At 37.4% G+C, this 19769-nt stretch overlaps 1 protein-coding gene across 1 annotated transcript in view; it reads right to left on the bottom strand.

Moving 5' to 3' along the window:
* LOC105091159 (phospholipid-transporting ATPase ABCA3) overlaps positions 1-15282 on the bottom strand; it is a 75940-nt gene extending 60658 nt beyond the window's left edge. Inside the window, exons 1-7 of the mRNA XM_031433074.2 lie at positions 15223-15282; positions 14602-14863; positions 8267-8394; positions 6329-6476; positions 5073-5332; positions 1655-1771; positions 575-692 (exon numbers count right to left, since the gene is read on the bottom strand). Coding sequence (XP_031288934.2) covers positions 575-692; positions 1655-1771; positions 5073-5332; positions 6329-6476; positions 8267-8394; positions 14602-14863; positions 15223-15282 — 1093 coding nt within the window. The remainder of the gene's footprint in view (positions 1-574; positions 693-1654; positions 1772-5072; positions 5333-6328; positions 6477-8266; positions 8395-14601; positions 14864-15222) is intronic.
* Positions 15283-19769: the final 4487 nt, after the last annotated feature.

Here is a 19769-nt window from a genome sequence, read left to right as displayed (position 1 = left end):
TTGTGCTAGCAAAAAGATTTGGATGAATGAATGAATGGATACTTGTGTCTATTCAGCTGACTTCCTGTACCAGTCTTCCAGTCCTTCAAAAATACTTAAAAGCAAACCTCTACAGGAAGAATCCTTAGGTTTATCTTAATCTAAATTTGAGTTATTTTAATCATTTTTTATTCACACGTACACTATGCTCCACTTATTTTCACTGCTCTCTGCATATCCTGTCAAATCATTTTTTGCAAATACAGTATGTCCCCAAGGTCAATGGCAGCTCTTTGGAGGCTATATTTCAACAGCAGGCACACAATAGGGATCTATTAATTAAGTGCAAGGACCCATTATTTCAGTCAAGCAGTTTTGTTTTCTTCCTCTTCACATACTCCACTATCATCCTCAGATAGGGGCAGACTTTAGTCCCTCCAACAGAATATACAGAAACGATCTCATTCTCCACCTTTCCTAATAGATAAACAGGGATACCATGCATGAGTTAGCAGCTGAAGGTTAGAAAGAAACACCCAAATACAATCCTCCTTTAGTCACTGAAAATCTTTCCCAGGAAGAATTTTAGACTCACCTTTACTGAAGAACGTGCTAACCATAAAGCTGAAGAATATTGTGGCGATGGCAAAACACAGCAAAAAGACAAATACAAGAGATGGGTCACTGTTTTGGATGACTGGCATGGGTTCAATCTAGCAAAGCAATCAGGAAGCCAGTTAAGTCATACTCCAAGCAGTGTCAGAGCAAAAGAAAAATGAAACATTTAAAAATATTTTAATAGCTCTAATGAAACCAATGAGAATGCTCAGGGAGATAGAGAGTAGACAATTTATTAACTACAAAAGGTCCGCAAGAGACAGGATGGAAGGGGGCAGGGCACAGCCATTCAAGGAATGACAGCAATTAACATCAAAATGGTGGAAAATTCAACTTCCAGTTGGCCTTAAGGATTAAGATAGCAGGAAGTTTGACTTCCAGTAGACCTTGAGCTTCATTATATGCTTATTGTAACATTAGCATGATAAATAACATGTCCACATGCGCCATGACAACCCCAAGGCTAACCGCAAAAGGCCAAAGAAAGGACGATGCCTAATTCCTGGGAATCCCAGCCCTGTCCCCAGGGCAGCTGGAATGGTCCCGCCTGTGGGCATGTGAATTACTGAGCCCATAGAAACTGGTAACACTGCCCCTGGCTGCCTCTCTCTCTCCCTCCTCTTCAGAGACAGCCTGCACTCTGTCTGTGGAGTGTGTACTTACTTTTACTCTAATCTGAGCACCCAACCCCAACGCCTCATGGCCTTTCTCTTGCCTTTTGATGTATCTCTCTAAATAAATCAACCTTTACTCAGCTGTGGCTTACTCTTGAGTTCTTTCCTGCCTGAAGCCAAGGACCCACACTAGGCAGGGCACATCCCAGGGGCTCAACTGAGGCTTGGGACACAGCCCTCCTCACGCCCACACCCATTTTTCCTGCATTACATACATCTAGGTTTAAAGTTTAATTTGCTGAGAGACTAAGCAGTCCCTGGTTTCCATAGTGGAGTCAACATTTTTTATTCCCTGGCAACTTGAATCCATTAGGCCCACACCATGTTTCTGTTTTCCCTCTCAAAGTTTGGCTGCAGCATGATGCAGTTAAATAGACACTTGCCTTGGCAAAGAAAATAAGGCACATCAAAGAGATGATAACTGAATAGAAAGAGAGGGATGTGAAGAAATAGGCAGCCCAAAGCATCCAATTACTGAGTCCTACCATGAGCTGGTACTCCTATGGGAAAGTTAACACAAACCATATATCATATAAAACAATATAATTATGCAAAATGCATTCACAAATATTTCTACTTTAACTTCCACCACAACCAAAATGGGTTAAATAGTTAGCATTATCATGCCCAATTTATAGAGGAAATCAAATGTCAGAATATTATGTGACTTGATTAAAATTATTCAGCTAGTAAGTGGTGATGCTGCAATGCTTATAAGCCCAGAGATGATTTCACCAATAATTTACCTGATAACGTTCAGACATGCAAAAACCTTGAAACTATAAACCAGCTAGATTAATATCCCAATTCTTTTTATTGTGTCCTCTTCCAGGAGGTATTAAAGGAATGTAAATATATTTGAATTCAATTAAAAAAATTAAAAGCAAACTCTAGGATGAAAAGTAAGGGGAATAAAAACCTTAGAGTTTTACCAGTAGTCTTTATGAACTATATTCTTCATAGGCATATGGGGTATTTCAAGCTTTAACAAAAGATCATCCAAAGAGTTTAGCTAAGAATACAATGTAGAAAGCCAATAAGATTCAAGTAAGGGGCATTATCTTCAGAGGCTATTTAAAATATTTCATTGAATTTTACTGATATATCAGCATTAAATTCTTTGAAAACTAGAAATGTTGCTGAAAGAAATTAAAGGAAACCTAAGTGTAGGAAAGACACCTCATTTTCATGGATCAGAGACTTAACATTGTTAAGATGGCATTAATCCTCAAACTGGTCTACAGATTGAACCCTATCCCCAGGCTGGGGAGCCTGACATGGGGCTCAGAACTCTCACTCCTGAGGGAGAATTTCTGCAATATAATTTTCTCCAGTTTGTGGGTCACCCACCCACAGCGTATGGGACCCAATTATATCATGAGTATACCCCTCCTACTGTCCTGCTGTGATTTTCTATTTGTGTCTCCAGTTGAATAAGACCCTTTTTTGGTAGGTTCCAGTCTTTTTTATTGACGGCTGTTCAGCAGTCAATTTTGGCTCATGTCTTACTGGCACTGACTCAAGTGAGTCTTCTCCGTAGTCAGAAAACTGCACCTGAAAAATTCTCTCTGTGAAGAGTCTCTGTCAGGACTGCCCATGGCAGAGAAGATAGCAACCCCTGTGCCACTGAAATCTGACAGAGATTGAACTGAATCTGTAGGTTTCTTTGGGTAGTATGAACATTCTAATAATATTAATTAATGATGGACTGTGGGACACATAAGATGTCTCATACAGAGGGCCACTTCTCCAAGGTCTAGAAATGTAACTAACCTGCATAAAAATACAAATAGAAATTTAGACAAAATGAGGCAGCAGAGGAATAACTTCCAGACAAAGGCATAAGATAAAATCCCAGAAGAAATCAGTGATGCAGAGATAGGAAGTCTACCCAAGAAATTCAGAGAAATGATTGTGAAGATGATCAGAGAACTTGGGAGGAGAATAAATGCACAGAGTGAAAAGTTAGGTTTTTAGCAAAGAGTTAGAAAATATAAAAAACAACCAAGCAGAGATGAAGAATACAATTACCGAAATGAATAATACACACGAAGGAACCAACAGCAGACTAAATGAGGCAGAAGAATAGATCAGTGAGGTAGAAGACAGAGTAGTGGAAATCACTACTGTAGAAGAGAAAAAAGAAAAAAGAATGAAAAGAAATGAGGCTAGTTTAAGAGAGATCTAGGATAACATAAAACACACTAGTACTTGCAGAGGGAGAAGAGACAGAATAAGAACCTGAGAAATTATTTGAAGAAATAATAGCTGAAACATCCCTAACTTGGGAAAGGAAGCAGTCACCCAAGTCCAGAAAGCACAGAGTCCCACACAGGATTAACCCAAAGAGGAGGACGACAAGGCACATAGTAATGAAATTGACAAAAATTAAAGGTAAGAAAAAAATATTAAAAGCAACAAGAGAAAAACAGAAAATAACATACAAGGGAACTACCATAAGGATATCAGTTGATTTTTCAACAGAAACTCTACAGGCCAGAAGGGAGTGGCATGATATATTTCAAGTGATGAAAGGGAAAAACCTACAACCAAGAATACTCTCTCCAATAAGGTTCTCATTCAGATTTGATGGAGAAATCAAAAGCTTTACAGACAACCAAAAGCTAAAAGAATTCAGCATCACTAAACCAGCTTTACAACAAATGCTAAAGGAACTCGTTGAGGTGGAAAAGAAAAGGCAACACCTAGAAACAAGAAAATTACAAAATGGAAAAGCTCACCAGTAAAGGCAAGGACGCAGTAAAGATAGGAAATTAAAATGTATTTATAGCCATTTGTGTTACAGGACAATTATCCTGGCAACAACCTACGAGGTAGATTGATAGGAGAGATAATGGATAATGAGATGTGAGAAGAGCTAGACAGTGAGAAACAATGTGACCCTGATCTGTAAAGTGGTGTTGCCACTAGTAAGGAAAGAGTGAAAATGACACAACCGATGATTACACAAAGGAGATAAATGAAACGGAGAGACCACTGCTATGGAGCACTCAGTATGTGTTTCCGCCTTTATGCCTGATGACAGTAGGTCTAGGTGATTTGAGGGTGACAATTTTTTACATAATATCTTGCTTAATGTCATAACAACCTTGCAAATTAGGTATTATTATACTCAATTTACATGCAAGAAAATACACGAGAAAAGTTATATATCATGTCATAGACTCAGTAAGTACTAGAGACAGGATTTAAATCTTTGATTTATCAGTCTCTGAAACAAAACAGGCAATTAATAAATCAGTAATAAATAACTCTGAATGAATCATTGGTTAAATAGATGATTGGATTTTGAACTACAAAGCCTCTGGCCATAACACAATATTTTCTCTCCCTAGATACAATTTTGGAGGGGGCTATTAGAGGCCGCTCTGAAAAAAATATTCAAATATCACAAGCTGGTAAAATAATCACAGAATCATAGAGTCTTGAAATTGAATTGTATCTAAATTTATCTAGATATGATTCCATAAGCCCAATTGATTATTATTATTATTTTTTGTAGCTTACTTTATTCCAGAGAGATTTTAGGTCATTCTGCATTTAAATTCAATCTGTAACGTTCTTGTGAAGTAGTCGTCTAGAAATAAAACTGAAAACTAAACCAAGAATTCCAATAAAAACAAATTTTACAAAACTTCCAAGAGATACAAGTGCTCACTGAAACATGACCACCCACCAGTGCTGAATGAGTAGAAATAATCCAACCCTCCACAGAAATTTGCCCTACAGATCCAACATTTTCTACAAAGGCTCTATCTCCTGCAAGAAAAGTGGAGTTACCTTCAATCGGTTTTCCTTTTCCCACACAATAGACTGAATGAGGGTAAGATGATTCATAGCAAAGATAAATAAGATTACTAAAGGGGTAAAAATAACCAAAATTTTTAAAAAGTAATCATGATCATATATTGGGTATGGAAATCTCTGAACAAAAACGGTGACATGTTTGAACAGCTCTTGTGCAGCAATGTGGTCATGATATTTCATGATGGCTTTATTCAAGGCATGTTGCATAACCAGGAACCCTTCAGTGATGTAACCTAAATGAAAACAAAACAAAACAAGGATTGCTCAGGACAATAGAAAAAGAAATAGCTGAGCTGAACAACAACACAAAAGGTAACTACAGTGTGTCAAAGACAAAGTTATTTGTTGTACTGAGGGCCTTCTTGTAGTCTGAATGTCACAGCAGCTAACATCGTTTCCTCAAACAAATATATAATAATACTTTAAAAATGGATCCTAATTCTCAACTTCCTAGAAGTAAAACAGTGCATGAAATTATAGAGCTACTTTCTGTAATTTCAATCAACTGGAATGAGAATTGAATTAATTATTGGACAGGCAAATACTTTGATTCTGTACCCCTGGCATGTGAAAAACTAAATGAAGCTCAGACTGAGTGAGTTGTATGAGCTGATGTCTGCTGAGGAAGTGCTACCCAGTGTGACCCCTGGATCTGCGACAGCATGCAAACAGTTTCTTCCTGGTACATGAGTTTGGTGTAGAAAGTAAAAGCTAATAAAATCTTTTATAGAAATTTGGCATTGCCATGACATCTAAAAACTGATTTTGCTGTTAATCTCTACAAGTCCTTTATAGGTTTTGAATGTGAATCTTCTGTCATATTTTCTCCCCTCTGACTTTTGCCTTTTAAGCGCCTTTCAGATGAGAAGTATTTCATTTTAATTAAGTTAATTAGTCAATTTAAAAATTTTATAGCAAATCCTTTTCGTGTAGTAATAAATCATTTTGATGTGTACATTAAGTCATTAAAGTCAAATTTCACAAGTAAATCTACATGAAAATGTAAGGCTTATGACGAGGAAAGGATAAAAGTATATTGTTTCCAATGTATAGAATTTTTCATATGAGTTTTTGAATACTGAAAATTTTTAAAGAAAAAAATCACGAGCACAGTAAGTAAAAAATAAACAACTTTCATCACAAGTTTGAAGATATATAATTGTAAACATGTGATGGGTCTTACCATACTATTAGGATATTAAAATGAGTATGGTTAAAGATCTGCTCACCAGGACTCCCTCCATCTGCAAAATGTTCATTTCTGGGTCCCACAGAAAGAAGAGATGGAAAGAGGGCGCCTGTTTCCCAGCCTCCAGGTCGATTAAACCGCACATACTTGTTCCTCTGAAAACTACTAAAACGCAGATGACATTTTACCTAGAAGGAGCAATAAGAAACAAACAATATCTATAAACAAAGAATATAATTAAGTAAGAATAAGAAATAGTTAAAGTACGATTGAGGGGAAAAAAAAGTACAATTGAAAATGTGATTTTGAGGCAGACTGATAAGCACCAAAGTAGATTCTGAACATCAGGAAGAGAGGGCAAACTTGCTGTAGGTCTGCTGTAGGTTTGTGGTAAGCTTACACACCATTGTGAATGTATTTTCCTGAAATAGATAGCTGGCATGCATACTGAAATGAAATATACCAAAGATACACCATAATTTCCTTTCCAGTTATGTCAGCCAAGTGTTCTCGGAGGTAAATCTCTTCCTTTCTGAAAAGTGAATGCAGTGTAAGAAAAGTCCTACATGAGGACAGAAGAAGAATGTGATAAAATGTAAACGTTGAGTGTTGTATAACTTAATTATTAAATGAAAAGATGATACTAGTTCTGGAGAACTAATTCAACTTCAAGGCAGACCATGCTGGGTCTAAGTAGTGTTACAAGACAGAAAATGGTCCAATAGTTGCCAAAAGTCAGAAGGATCAGACCAGAAAAGTCAGAAGGATCAGGAGGGGGCAGGCAGATGTCATAAGTCTAGATAAATATTCATATATTCAGTTATCAAGACAAAAGTTTTAGATACTTACTACATGTTCAAGAATTAAGACATAGCCCCTGTTCCTCAAGGAGCTCAAATTCCATTTAAGGAAACATATATATTGACATCATAGTAACTTCAATGATAGAGACACGTGTAGAGTGTTTCTGGGAGTATGAAGGAGGAGAGGTGTATGGTTGTATGGTTGGGAGAGACACTGCAGAGCAAGTCACATTAGCAATCTTAAGCATAAGCTCAAATGAGGGGGTCCGAATAAGGGAGATTATTATACAACGCAGAAGAGGTGAAGCTTGAACCTGCACCAAAAGCATTTTGACAAGTCTCTGTGTACATCATTGAGCCTTCATCAGCATCAGCTTACATGGAGCCAGTAACGTGAGGGAACCTGACCTGTATGAAAGGAGTGAGGGAGTGATGGGACAGAATGAAAAGATACCTACCACCCTGCTTACAACTTAGTGATTTCCTTACTTCTTCATTCCACTGATGACCATCTGCATCTTCAATGCAGAGTTTTGGCTCCATGTATTAATCTATACCATACTTTGTTTATTTGCCTCAACACCAGAGACACCAAGTTCAAAGCTCTGTCCGTGCCTCTCCTTCTTGGGGGCTGTTATCAGAATCTTCCAAAGTGTCTGAATATGTCCTAATTCTGATTCAGCTTGGCTAAGCCTTCACATTAACCTCTAGGTTTAGATTTAGGAGAGAAATCATAAAATTCACTCAAAAGAAAGAGGAAAGTTTTTGTGTTGTGTTCCATGCCAGTGAAGATGCATCCATTTTAACGTACCAGATCTTTTGACCTGCAAAATGTGTATTTACTACACCATCATATGCACCTAGAGATAACTCCCGTATCAGATACAGTAGCAAAGGCAATATCTTTAGGTGTCAATATTTCCTATGAGTCCGATTTATAAGTAGAAGGCCTGGTAGGTGGTAAATTCAATTATTTTCTCATCAGCAAAAAGTAATGGCTAAATAAATGTCCAGATGCCAAAGTTACTGAGGCTTGCTCTAGTATGTAAAAGCAGTATGACCTTGGGTAAATTACAGTCTCTCCACCTATAAAATGGAATACTGATACCTCTGCTTGATGAAATTTCTGGAAACTGGAAGAACAAATTTTAGGTTTGTACATAAAATTTTCTTACCTTAAGTGGCAGGGGATCATCACTATTTTTGAACTCGTGGTCAAAAACAAAAGCAACCATCACTCTTTTAGAGTTATCCTTTTCCTTAACATAATCTTCAAAATCTCTTTCTGAAGAAAAGCCTTGAACTGTAGAGAGAGAAAAATCTAATGTGTGAGTTGACCACATAAAGGCAAACTGTCTGACAGCCCTTCCTATCTGTAAGATGGGCAACCCACCTTACGTGGATGAAAGGCTATCAAAACAGTACAAATTTTAAAACACTGCTGCTCAGACACTGGCATAACAAACTGATATTTGGAACGCCTAAAAGTTTTTAGGAGTTTAAAAAAAATTTATCACAAGCTTAAAATATAATTAATCCTTGTAATAACCGTATGTTGAAATAAGCTAAGGATGAGTAATGTTTCAAACTGGTATTTTGAAATTTCCATCACAAAGGGAAATAAGAACAAAATTGACCTATGCAATCTATTCAAAGTCTTATACCATGGGAATCTTTAATATCTAACAAAAAATACTTAGAAGTTAAGGAATGAAACCACTTTATGATTTTAATATTTGAGGTAATTGTGTTTCAGTATTTGAGATGACCTATCAATGAATTTGGCTTAAATTGAGTTTAGCCTAAAATTTTAAAATGTGGCATCATTTGCACCCTTCTAAGACAAAATATGTTGTCATTTAAATATCTATATACATTTGTTTTTGTTTTTGTTTTTTGTTTTTTTTTATTGAGTTATAATCAGTTTACAATGTGTTAACTTCTGGTGTACAGCACAATTTTTCAGTCATACATAAATATACATATATTCATTTTCATATTCTTTTCCACTGTGAGCTACTACAAGACATTGAATATATTTCTCTGTGCTATAAAGTATAAACTTGTTTATCTATTTTACATATACCTGCAGTATCTGCAAATCTCAAATAACCCTCTCAGACTTAAGACAATACTACAGAACTACAGTAATCAAAACACCATGGTATTGGTACAAAAACAAACTTATGGATTGATAGAACAGAACAGAGAGCCTAGAAATGAACCCACAAACTTTCGGTCAATTAATCTTTGACATAGGAGGCAAGAACATACAATAGAATAAAAACAGTCTCTTCAGCAAATGGTGTTGGGAAAACTGGACAGCAGCATGTAAATCAATGAATCTAGAACACTCCCTCACACTGTACACAAAAGTAAACTCCAAGTGGATTAAAGGCTTAAACATAAGGCAAGACATTTTATGCACATTTGTATACACTAAAGATTTTCTTAGGAGTAAACATATTTTTGAGGTAAACAGGAAAGGCTTCAATAGCCCACAGGTGCAAGTGAAGTTCCATGCATTTTTATTACTAAGATTTAAATGGCTTGACTGCACAACTCTCCCTCTAGCAAACCGTCAATGACTGGATTTTCAAACGCTCCCACGACAAGCCTCATTATTGCCCTGTTGACAGTATAGCTTGTGAGGATGCCATAGCCTTACCAAAGGTATTATCTCATGCTTCAAAGTTCCCACTCACAAGCCACAATCTCCCCAACTCTTTGCCTTACTTGTCACCTGGACTCCCAGGTATCACTGTTTCTGAATCTTATAAAGACTTATAAAATCAGTTCCCTTAGCCACTTTCCACTCCACTCATTTTCTGCACACATATCTATTAAAAAAAAAAACACACAACATGCAATTTCAAAGAATTAGCCCCCATCCTAGACAATACCTTTCCTGAACATATGGAAACTTGATGGAGACACTTAGATGGTTATACAACAAAGGGACTGTCTGATCCAAAGGAAGAAGGGAAGGATGAGGTCATGGATTCTGGAACTGACTCTGATTCTTGTGCTCTTGGGTCAATGTTTGGCCTGGGAGGTGACCATGCACCTACAAGAATATGTCTCCAAGATAAGTATTTGAGGAAGCCACTAGAAAAAGGATATAGCATCATTCCCCACGGCTTTCTACGCCCAAAACTCAAAACCGACCTCTAGTCAGCAATATAACGATTCCCAAGGTCAACACAAGCAACACTGACAAGAGTAGTAGCTTTCATCATTAAAAGAATCAGACATCTCTCAGCTTCAGATGCAAGTTTACACTCAGCCAACACTCTTCTGCTGTAAGTCATTCATCAGCTTCAAGGAACCCCGGGGCAAATACTAGAACAAAGATTGTTCTGGTTTGCTGCTAATACTGGCAACTCATGGTTGATGGGGTGTCCAAGATATTAGCTCAAACCTGAGCACATTAATGCTTTTCAAACTGGGGCTGGGGATGGTGTCAAGCATAACCCAATTAGATTTGACAAACAGAAAATATACTGCATTTCTAGGCCATAATATTAATAGTTGTAATATGATACAAATATGGCATCAGACAAACATGTGACTGTCCTTCGAGGCTGTTACTGATGAGGAGCTTGGTTAAAAAATTATAGATTTATAATTGTGATAAAAGGGATCATAGAAAGCATAACCTCGATTGTCCTGGATCCACGAAGGACTAATAAGATAAATTTGAGGTTTACTTTCTTGCAGCACTGAACCTAAGGTTACTGAGTTAGATTATAAAATGTTAGCGGTACCAGGAACTCCTTATCAACATTGCTGGCTGTGATGTCTCTGATTTAGAGGCTGTGTTTGCAGTGAGAAGAATGTCTCTGGGACTGTATACAGACTCTGGGAAACAAAACTAGCAGCCTCCCTGTATTTGATCTATCCCGATGCAGATATTCACTGCTGCATCCTTCATTTCATTCACTGAATTCTTCAGCTCCAGAATTTGTTTGGTTCTTTTTATGACTTCTATGTCACTGCCAAATTTTTCACCTTGTTCATGTATTTTTTTCCTCTTATTTCATTGACTTGTCTGTTTTCTTGTAGCTTGTTGACTTTCCTCAAAATAGCGATTTTTGAATTCTTAATCTGCTAGATCGTAAGACTCTATGCCTTTGAGCACAGTCATTGAAGAACTGCTGTTATCTTTTGGGGATGACATGTGTTCTTGTCATTTGGGAACATGCTTCATGTTCCTCATAGTTTTGAATTGCCGACGTCTCATTTGAAGTAGCAGACATCTCCTCAAATCTTCATTAGTTGCCTTCAGACGCGGTGTACTGTTAACTCTGGAGTTCTCTCTGACCTTCTATTCATACACCTGCTCTACACTTCTTGCTTCCTCCTGCAGCAGAATTCTTATGTAATATTTCCTCTGGTTCTTACAACTCACTGGCTGGCTGCTGGAAATCTCTCTTTTATTTCCAAGAAGGTAATAATACAGCTCTAGTTTTTGGTTTTTCTCTTGCCCATAGATCCTGGTTTGTCTGATAGCACTCTGTTTACTGGACACTTCTTCACTGCTGCACTTAGGAGTTACACAAGGAGCTGGCTATAGAGTGGGAGGAGCTGTGCGTTTAGCACTCAAGGTCTTAGATGTGCCTGGTGGGGAGATCTTCTGTCAAGGTTCTCTCAGAGGCTTATGGGTGAACTTCTGCTGAAATCTTCAGTGCGGTCAGCAGGAACTGTGTGTCCCTTTAATGCCCTTTGATATTCTTATCTTCCTTTTTCGTGATCTTCTCCCCACTTCAAGTCATGGGGGCCCCAGATCAGTACCCTTGGTGCTGCTGGAGACAATTAGTTTTCTCTAGTAGCTTCCCTTATAGCTGAGGTAGCTAGGCACTCATTCACTTTTTCCCCACACTGAGAGGTCATCACGGGATAGTTCAGTCTTGTGCTATGTTACCTTGGGGGATGCAAGCCTCAGAGCACTGGAGTGGTTAAATGATCAGGTGAAGGCAGTGGTGGCAAGGGTTCTCCAATGAAGCTGAGACCCAATGAGCAGGTGAGGGCAAGAAAATCTAATACATACCTAAAAGGGGTCTAGTACATGGCCATTCAGAATACATATCAACACACAGTACTTAAGGAATTTTTTAGGTTCCTCATGTATTGGGACACACAAAAGAATATCAATAAATTCTGAGGAATCAACATCTTAAAGACTTTGTCCCTGACTATAATGTAATAAACATGGAAGTAACTAGCAGATAGTTTTTAAATTCTCATTCAGAGACTTCCATTTCTAGCCATATGGAGTAGCTAATATTAGACTGAACTTTCCCCACTGCATAACAGTTTGGTGAAATCTGTTTGAGAGCAACCAGCATGAGCAGAACTTACAGAGTTATGAGCCTTGAAAAAGGGACATGCACAACGTGAGTGTCATATCCTCCCTGGTATTTTTGCAAAAAGTTTCAGACTTGCTGAGTTGAAGAGAAAAAGGTGAGAGTTCAGGCTGCCAAAATGGCTGGGACTTGAGAAGCACCGTTCCAAAGAGAAGAGAATAGCAGAGAAGTAAGGTGAAAAATTAGCATGTAAATTCCACTGACCAACTCTAAACCTAGCATGCATAGGATAAGACTCTTAAGAAACCAAGAGGATGATACCAGGTGGCAGGCTGAAATGCTGAGCAGTAATTTCAGCAGCTAGGCAATGCTGGGGAGACAGAATGAAGTTCAAGCTCCACCAAAGGAATGGGGCCTTCTAAAATACTCCAGACTAGAAGGGCCACAACCTAGGAATAATGACCGGGTCCCAGGACAACGGGTATGCCTCAGGGGCAAAAAGAAAACTGAAATAGAGCAGTCTTTACTGAAGGCTAAAACCAACCTTGCATGGAGGCAAGCTGACCCATCAGTACTCTAATAACCATCCAGAAGAAAACCTAACCCTGTTTAGATAAAGTGCCTTCAAGAGCATCTAATATTTTTTATCCATAATATCTGTCACTTAATAAAAATATACAAGATATGCTCCAAAACAGAACTCAATGATTTGGAAAAAATATACCCAAGAAATCCAGATACCAGAAATTGCTGGTAGAGCAACTATGGTTAATATGGTTAATAAATTAAAAAACAAAACATTTCTCTAGAAATCTAGAATCTATTAAAAACAGAGATGAGTGAAGACTGCAGAACTGAGAAATATTTTTTAAAAACAATTCAACACAAAGATTATATGACCTAATAACATAATTTCAAAATATGTAAGCAAAAAGGAAATTATAATATTATTTTAATATATATAACCGATTTAATACTAATGACACCAAACTGGAAATTTAAAACCGATCTCATCAACTGAGAGAATAAACAGACAAAAAATAGTAAGAATATAGAAAATTTGAAAAGCACAATGATTAACCAACTTGACAACCTGACCTTGGTGACATTTATAGAACATTACAAGCAAAATTTACAGAATATATAGTCTTTACAAATTCGCATGGAACATTTCTCAAAATACATAGTGAATTGGCTATAAATAATTCTCAAATTTTCAAAGAACTGAAATCATAGATTATACTCTCTGATTATAGGACATTGAAATAGAAATCAACAACAGAAAGATAACAAATCCTCGGATGTTTGGAAGTTAAGTGCTACACTTCTAAAATCCCAGGCATCAAAGAAGAAATCAGAGTGGAGATTATAAATTATTTTTAGTAACACAGCACAACCTACAGAAAACTAAATTATTGGGACGTATACTTCAAAAATTACTGAGATTTTGCATTTTTCTGCCATAGTGTTTTTTAAAAACAGGAAATATTTTGAGATGGAATCTACTCTCAAGGACTCTCAAAATCCTTGAGAGACAAAAAAAAAAAAAAAAAAAGACTGAAAAAATACACTACTGAATAAATATACGTGTGTAAAGGAAAGGGGCAGTAGAAAGATGCCCACCAAAATTCTGACAATGTTTATCTCTGGGAGAAAAAAAGAGACAAATTGAGTCGAGAATGTGTAAGTGAGGAACTGGGCACTTTAAAAATAATTCTTGAAGCTTGAGTCTTCTCCAAAGCATTCATATACGACTTGTGCAACATTTTTACATAAATGATCTTTGAAGTAACTGACTACTGAGTGTGCATCCTGAATGAAGGCTCCAGCTTATACACTTCCTTTGAGTACTTCTGGCACACTATGAGGTATATTCCTGGAGTAATACTTACCCAGTTCAAGAAGCATAACCAGAAAGAAGGAAGACAGTATCACAGAATTGGGTGGTAACCAAGAATAATAAAAATTGATCTCCCAATTTAAAAATATTACTATTTGTTTGGGGCTCCAGGGAGAAATATTTTATAGGAATTTAATTCTCAACTTCAACAAAGTCCATGTTATACTTAGGAGGTTACTCTCTGTTTATGTGGATCACCTACAATGTTTCACTTGGGATTAATGCCCAGTAAAAGGTTACAAGTGTGCTTTCCCTAAAACAGTTGAATAATACTTTTTTCCCCCAGAAAACCTTAATTTCTAACCTTTAAAGTTGTAGTGTAAATCCCTTTTCACGGTTTCAACAATATTCTTCACCACAACACTTTTGGAAGGCACGAAAGCCAATTCCCATGCTCCAGAAGAAGGAGTGTCTCTAAGGAACGAAGGCAACTCATCCACAGGCTGAACAGAGTAATTGAAAGGTCCATACTTCCTTATAACGATAAACTTACGAGTTAACAAAAGGGTACCAGCAAATAGTAATGTTAGGATGATTTCCACAACTAAAGCAATGAATTGCCGCCTCTAGAAGATGAGAGAAAAAAAGATTGTTAATAGCTCTAAGAGTACATTAACTTTACAAATGACTAATTATTTTATATTAACAGACACTTCATAAAAGAAGACATATAGATGGCCCAAAAGAACAGCTTCACTCTATCATAGCAGAGGTTTCCTGGACTGTCTTTTCTCTCCTTTCTATATGCCATTCTGCTATCACTTCACTCTATGAGGACTCTTCAGATTTTGAAGAGATACCCCTAGTCCTAGAACTGAGAAAAATGAAACAGTATTAAGTTGAAATGCAGTGATTGAGCTATCAGAATTTTCCCATTGTGGTCTCTCAGCTGTTTCAAAAATTCTATAGGTAGTTCACAGCTTACCTTTAAAATAAAATTCTTCCACACAAGAACCATAAATTTGTAGAACCACGAAAAATCCATCCTTCAACTCTACAAAGGGAGTAAAGACTTTTTTAAAAAAGAGGTTAAGATGATCTAACAAAATGTAAATTTTAGATGAGTAAATTACTTACACTTGAATTACTTAATTTTCTAACCAAGCTTAAAGGATGACAAGAAAACAATAAACATTTGAAATATTTGAGAAGTTGTGTATATCTACATTTTAAATTTATTCAGCACCTACTGAGCTTCTAATATGTACAAAACTTCAAGCACAGAACAAAGATCAATAAGTTATTCATGCAAATTTCCAGATGAATTTGTCCAGCAGTTTTCCCAATTCTTATGAAAATACTAAGAAATAATATGAAACAAAGAAATAATCACATCAGCAAAAACAAACAAACAACATGTAAAATCATATTACAGCTATCAGCCCAAAATGTCACTCAATAATTTGCGAGATTGGAAATACCTCCATGAATAACATTGTAAATGGGAGCAGATTAATTCTTATGTTTAATGAATATTTGCTGAACATCTGCCATGTGCCATGTTAAGTGTAGGTGTTAAGACAGAAAACAAACAAAACTCTAAACTCTTCCTTCATGGTGTAGGTGGCATGGCAGGTTATTAATTAACCAGGATCTGAAATCAGACTGTCTAGGTTGATTTCCCAGCTCTACTAGTAACTGATAAGTGATTTAGAACACTTGACAAACTCCTGGGGCTACCAGAAAGAGAACAAAAATTCAGGGCCAGGAAGAGGAGGCATTATTGTAAGACTTTACCTTATAAATAAGGATGAATGTGAAGTAGGCAGAGAACGAGGAAGCTGGCAGAAATAGGCAGAGAATTTGGAAACTGGCAAAGAATTGGAAACTGGCAGAACTCCTACACAACCAGAGCTGCAAGAAAGATCTCCATGTAACTGAGTGAAATGGGGAAAAAAGGCACTGGGTCAGGACCTGTACCCCTGGGAGGGATCTTAAGGAAGAAAAGGTCCAAACAGGTGGACCACTGCCCTGGGGAGTGAACTAGTAAAACCACAATCTGGGCATCCCATGCTGGAGACCTGCACAGAGGAGATGGGAAATCTGCTGAGACAGACAGATGGGCTAAAGAAGCCTAGACTCTACTTGGGAAGGGTGCACACATGTTGGCTTGCTGACAATCAGGGTGGAGACAGCCTTGCACTGTGGCTGTCATCTCACTGCACTTCCTAATCTGAAAAGGTGAACACCCTGGCCCTGCTCACTCAACATCATAGTCTGGCATGAGATCTGGGCAGAGACTTGGTCTAACTGCACAGATACTAGCCAGGGCGCCTAGGGTGTGATCTGAGTGGAAACGTGGAGACCATTATCAGTGCGTGCATGGGGCACAAGGTGTAGCCACAGGGGTCACTGTCGGCATTTGTGTGGGGCAGCCGCCGCAGAAGCACACAGCAGCTAAGTGCTGAAGGTTGGGCAGACAGGCCCTAAGAGAGGGCTTAATCTAGTTATACAGAAACAGCCCTGAGGGCCTGGGGTGTGATCTGGGTGAGTGGCAAAGGCCATTATCAGCACACTCAGGAGTACACAGTGGGTCCTCTCCCAGAGAGAGCACACTTGCTCTGCCCACTGCACACCACAGCTTAGCACTAGATCTGGGGCAGACAATTCCTGAGAGAAGTCTGCTACAGGGGCAGCCAAGATCTCAGATGGGAGCACAACCACTTCAATTCCTAAAGCCATAACATCCAGAACCCTAGTTCCAGCCTACTCTGTACCACTGCCTTGCACTAGTTCTGGGATATACACAACAGAAAAAGGGATGAGACCTTAGGCTGTTTCTGAGTGGAACTGCGGACTCCTAAACAGGTGGCAGATAATCCACATGGGCCTCACCTGCTTCACCAACTCTTCTTTTGGGATAGGGCATGCACACAAGTACAAAGGAGCCTGATCAAACTTGACCTTCAAAGCTTCTATTCCAACAATTAGGGAGTGTACCCCACCACTGACGGGATGGTGATGACAGCTATAGAGTTGAAAGAAACCCTACCTCACATTCATCATGGGCACTAGATACTGGACCAACCATGCCTGCCCCATCAAGGGGATAAGGCCAGCACACCCTGAGGAAAGACATGGCTGGCATCCATATTAAAACCAGCCCTGACACCTGGGAAATAAAACTATTGAAAGACAATTTAAATTTAAACATAAGTAACTTTCTCAGCCCTCCCTTGGTCTCCTCTCTCGTACTTACTGTACATTGTGTATCTGCATTATGCATCGCTCAAACCTCCCCCATTGGCAGGACAACCTGCTCAACTATAAAGAGCAACATTCTTCTAGCATAAATAAGACAACTTCTTAAAAGATAATATCCCTCTTATCTTGCAAATGGCCATGATGATGCTTAGACCTGGACTGTGTAAACTGCCAATGATACATCATTTAATGTACAGCCCTCTATCTCAAAAAACTTACCTAACTGTGCCTGGACTTCTAATGGGCAGAACAGTTCTCAGAGATTTATGAAATGCTCTTTCTAGGAAATAATCCTCAAATTTAGCTCAAATAAAATTTTCCATCTCTTTCTTAGATCAACTGATTAATTTTTCATTGCCACACCAAACACATCAGACACACACAATTTACACAGGAGTACTCCCACATTAAAAACACTCTTTCAATGTCACAGAAAATGATTATTTCTCCTAAGGCATAGGAAACATTTCCAATTAAAAGAACAACAGAAACCCCCTGGAAGACAAATAATGAAACAGAGTTCACCAATCTACTAGACACAGAGTTTAAAAAGGAGGTAACAAAAATGCTAACTGAACTAAGAAAGATTATCAATAGAGATTATAACACTGTCACTGACAGATTATGCAGACAGAAAATCAATAAGGCAACAGAGGTCCTAAGTAATACAATAGACCAGTTGGACTTGATATCTATAGGACACTACATCCAATAAATAAATAAATAAATAAATAAATAAATAAATAAATAAATAAATAAATACAGAATACACATTATTTTCAAGCATACATGGAAGGTTCTCTAGAATAGACCACACACTATGTCACAAAACAAACTTCAACAAATTTAAGAGGATGGGAATTATTCCAAGCATTTTTTTTCTGACCACAACAGTATAAAATTAGAAATCAACTATAGAAAGAAAAACAGGAAAAGGATGACTACGTGGAAACTAACCAACATGCTACTAAAAAACCAATAGTTCAATGATGAACTCAACTCAGAAGAAATTAGAAAATACTTCAAGACAAAACAAAAGTGAAAACACAACCTTAAAAAATATACATGATGCAGCAAAAGCAGTTCTAAGGGGAAAGTTTATAGCACTACAGGCTTTATTCAAGAAATAAGAAAGATCCCAAATAAACAACCTAAACTACACTAAAATAATTAGAAAAAATAAGGACAAAATCCAAAGTCATCAAAAGAGAGGAAATAATAAAGATCAGAGGAAATAAGTAAAATATAAATTAAAAAGAACAGAAAAGATCAATAAAACCAAGAGCTGGTTTTTTGAAAAGATAAATAAAATTGACAAAATTCTAGCTAGGATCTCCAAGAAGAAAAAAGAGAATGTACATAAACAAAATAAGAAATGAAAGAGGATAAATTACAACTGATACCACAAAAATATAGAAAAAAAATCATAAGAGATTTGAACAGTTATATGCCAACAAATTGGGCAACCTGGAATAAATGGACAAATTTCTAGAAACATACAGCCTGCCAAAACTGAGTCAAGAGGAAACAAATAATTTGAACATACTGGTCACTAGAAGTGAAATAGAATCTGTAATAAAACAACTCCTTCCAAATAAAAGTCCAGGACTGAACAACTCCATGGAGAATTCTACAAACATACAAAGAAGAACTTATAGCTATCTTTCTCAAACTATTCTAAAAAACTGAAAGGGTGGAAGCACTGTCAAATTCATTCTATGAAGCCACCATCACCCTGTTACCAAGACCAAAGAAAACACCAAAAAAAGAAAATTACAGGCCAATAATTTGATGAATACAGATGCAAAAGTCCTCAACACAATATTAGCAAACTGACTCCAACAATACATAAAAGGGATCACACACCATTATCAAGTTGGATTCATTCCAGGGTGGCAAGGATGGTTCAACATATGCAAATCAACGTGTTACACCACTTTAACAAAAAGAAAGACTGAAACCACCTGATCACTTCAATAGATGCAGAAAAAGCATTTGATAAAATTAACATCTATTCATGATAAAAACTCTCAACAAACTGAGTACAGAGGAAACATACCTAAAAATAATAAAAGCCAACATAACCAACAGCCAACATAATACTCAGCAGTGAAAAGCTGAAAGCCTTCCTGCTAAATTCAGGAACAAGACAAGAATGCCCACTCTCACCACTTCTATTCAATATATTATTTGCAACCATAGCCACAGCAATCAGATAAGAAAAATAAATAAAGGTTATATGAGTTGGAATGGAAGAGGTAAAACTCT

This window comes from Camelus dromedarius, chromosome 24 (genome assembly GCF_036321535.1).
Source record: "Camelus dromedarius isolate mCamDro1 chromosome 24, mCamDro1.pat, whole genome shotgun sequence".
Lineage (NCBI taxonomy): Eukaryota > Metazoa > Chordata > Mammalia > Artiodactyla > Camelidae > Camelus > Camelus dromedarius.
Note: the sequence above shows the minus strand (reverse complement) of the source record. Positions and strands in the feature narration are given on the sequence as shown.